This window comes from Acanthisitta chloris, unplaced genomic scaffold, assembly GCF_000695815.1.
Source record: "Acanthisitta chloris isolate BGI_N310 unplaced genomic scaffold, ASM69581v1 scaffold31311, whole genome shotgun sequence".
NCBI classification, from domain to species: domain Eukaryota; kingdom Metazoa; phylum Chordata; class Aves; order Passeriformes; family Acanthisittidae; genus Acanthisitta; species Acanthisitta chloris.
This window is the reverse complement of record NW_008657020.1, coordinates 12033-12551: the sequence shown is the minus strand read 5'-3', so window position 1 is coordinate 12551 and position 519 is coordinate 12033. Positions and strand designations below refer to the sequence as shown.

The following is a 519-nucleotide window of genomic DNA, read 5'->3' as shown; positions in this document are numbered from 1 at the left end:
GTCCTGTCCCTGCAGCTCCTAACACAGATCCCTCTGCAGCTTCCCTGGAGCCCCTTCAGCTCCTGGAAGGTGCTCTGAGATCTCCACACAACCTTCTCCTCTCCAGGCTGAACAGCCCCAACTCCCTCAGCCTGTCCTCATGGGAAGGTGCCCCAGTGCTCTGAGCAGCTTCGTGGCCTCCTCTGGACTTGCTAAGGAATCCTTAACCTTCCTTTTGTCCTGTTGGGATCCCTGTGAACTCCTAGCAGCTCTTGGGGGAATTTGGGGTGGAGATACTGAGGCTCCTGCTCAGCTGTTTTGTTTTGTTTTCTAGGAGGATGAATCACACCAAAGTGCTCTGTACAGAAACAGTTTTTGGGCTTCAGAGTTTGACAAGAACTTGGGCTATGATCCATTGCCTTTTGAGAAACCTGATGGAGTTCTGCCCATGGACAAACTCCATTCCCCAAGGAGCCAATACAAAACTGACCTGCACAAGCTGATCAGCCCCATTCAGTGCCTTAATCATGTCTGGAAAAG

General features: G+C 51.4%; 1 protein-coding gene across 1 annotated transcript in view; it reads left to right on the top strand.

Moving 5' to 3' along the window:
• Positions 1 to 519, top strand: part of MAP3K14 (mitogen-activated protein kinase kinase kinase 14) — a 10477-nt gene that overhangs the window by 1491 nt on the left and 8467 nt on the right. The window contains exon 4 of the mRNA XM_009084567.1: positions 314 to 514. Coding sequence (XP_009082815.1) covers positions 314 to 514 — 201 coding nt within the window. The remainder of the gene's footprint in view (positions 1 to 313; positions 515 to 519) is intronic.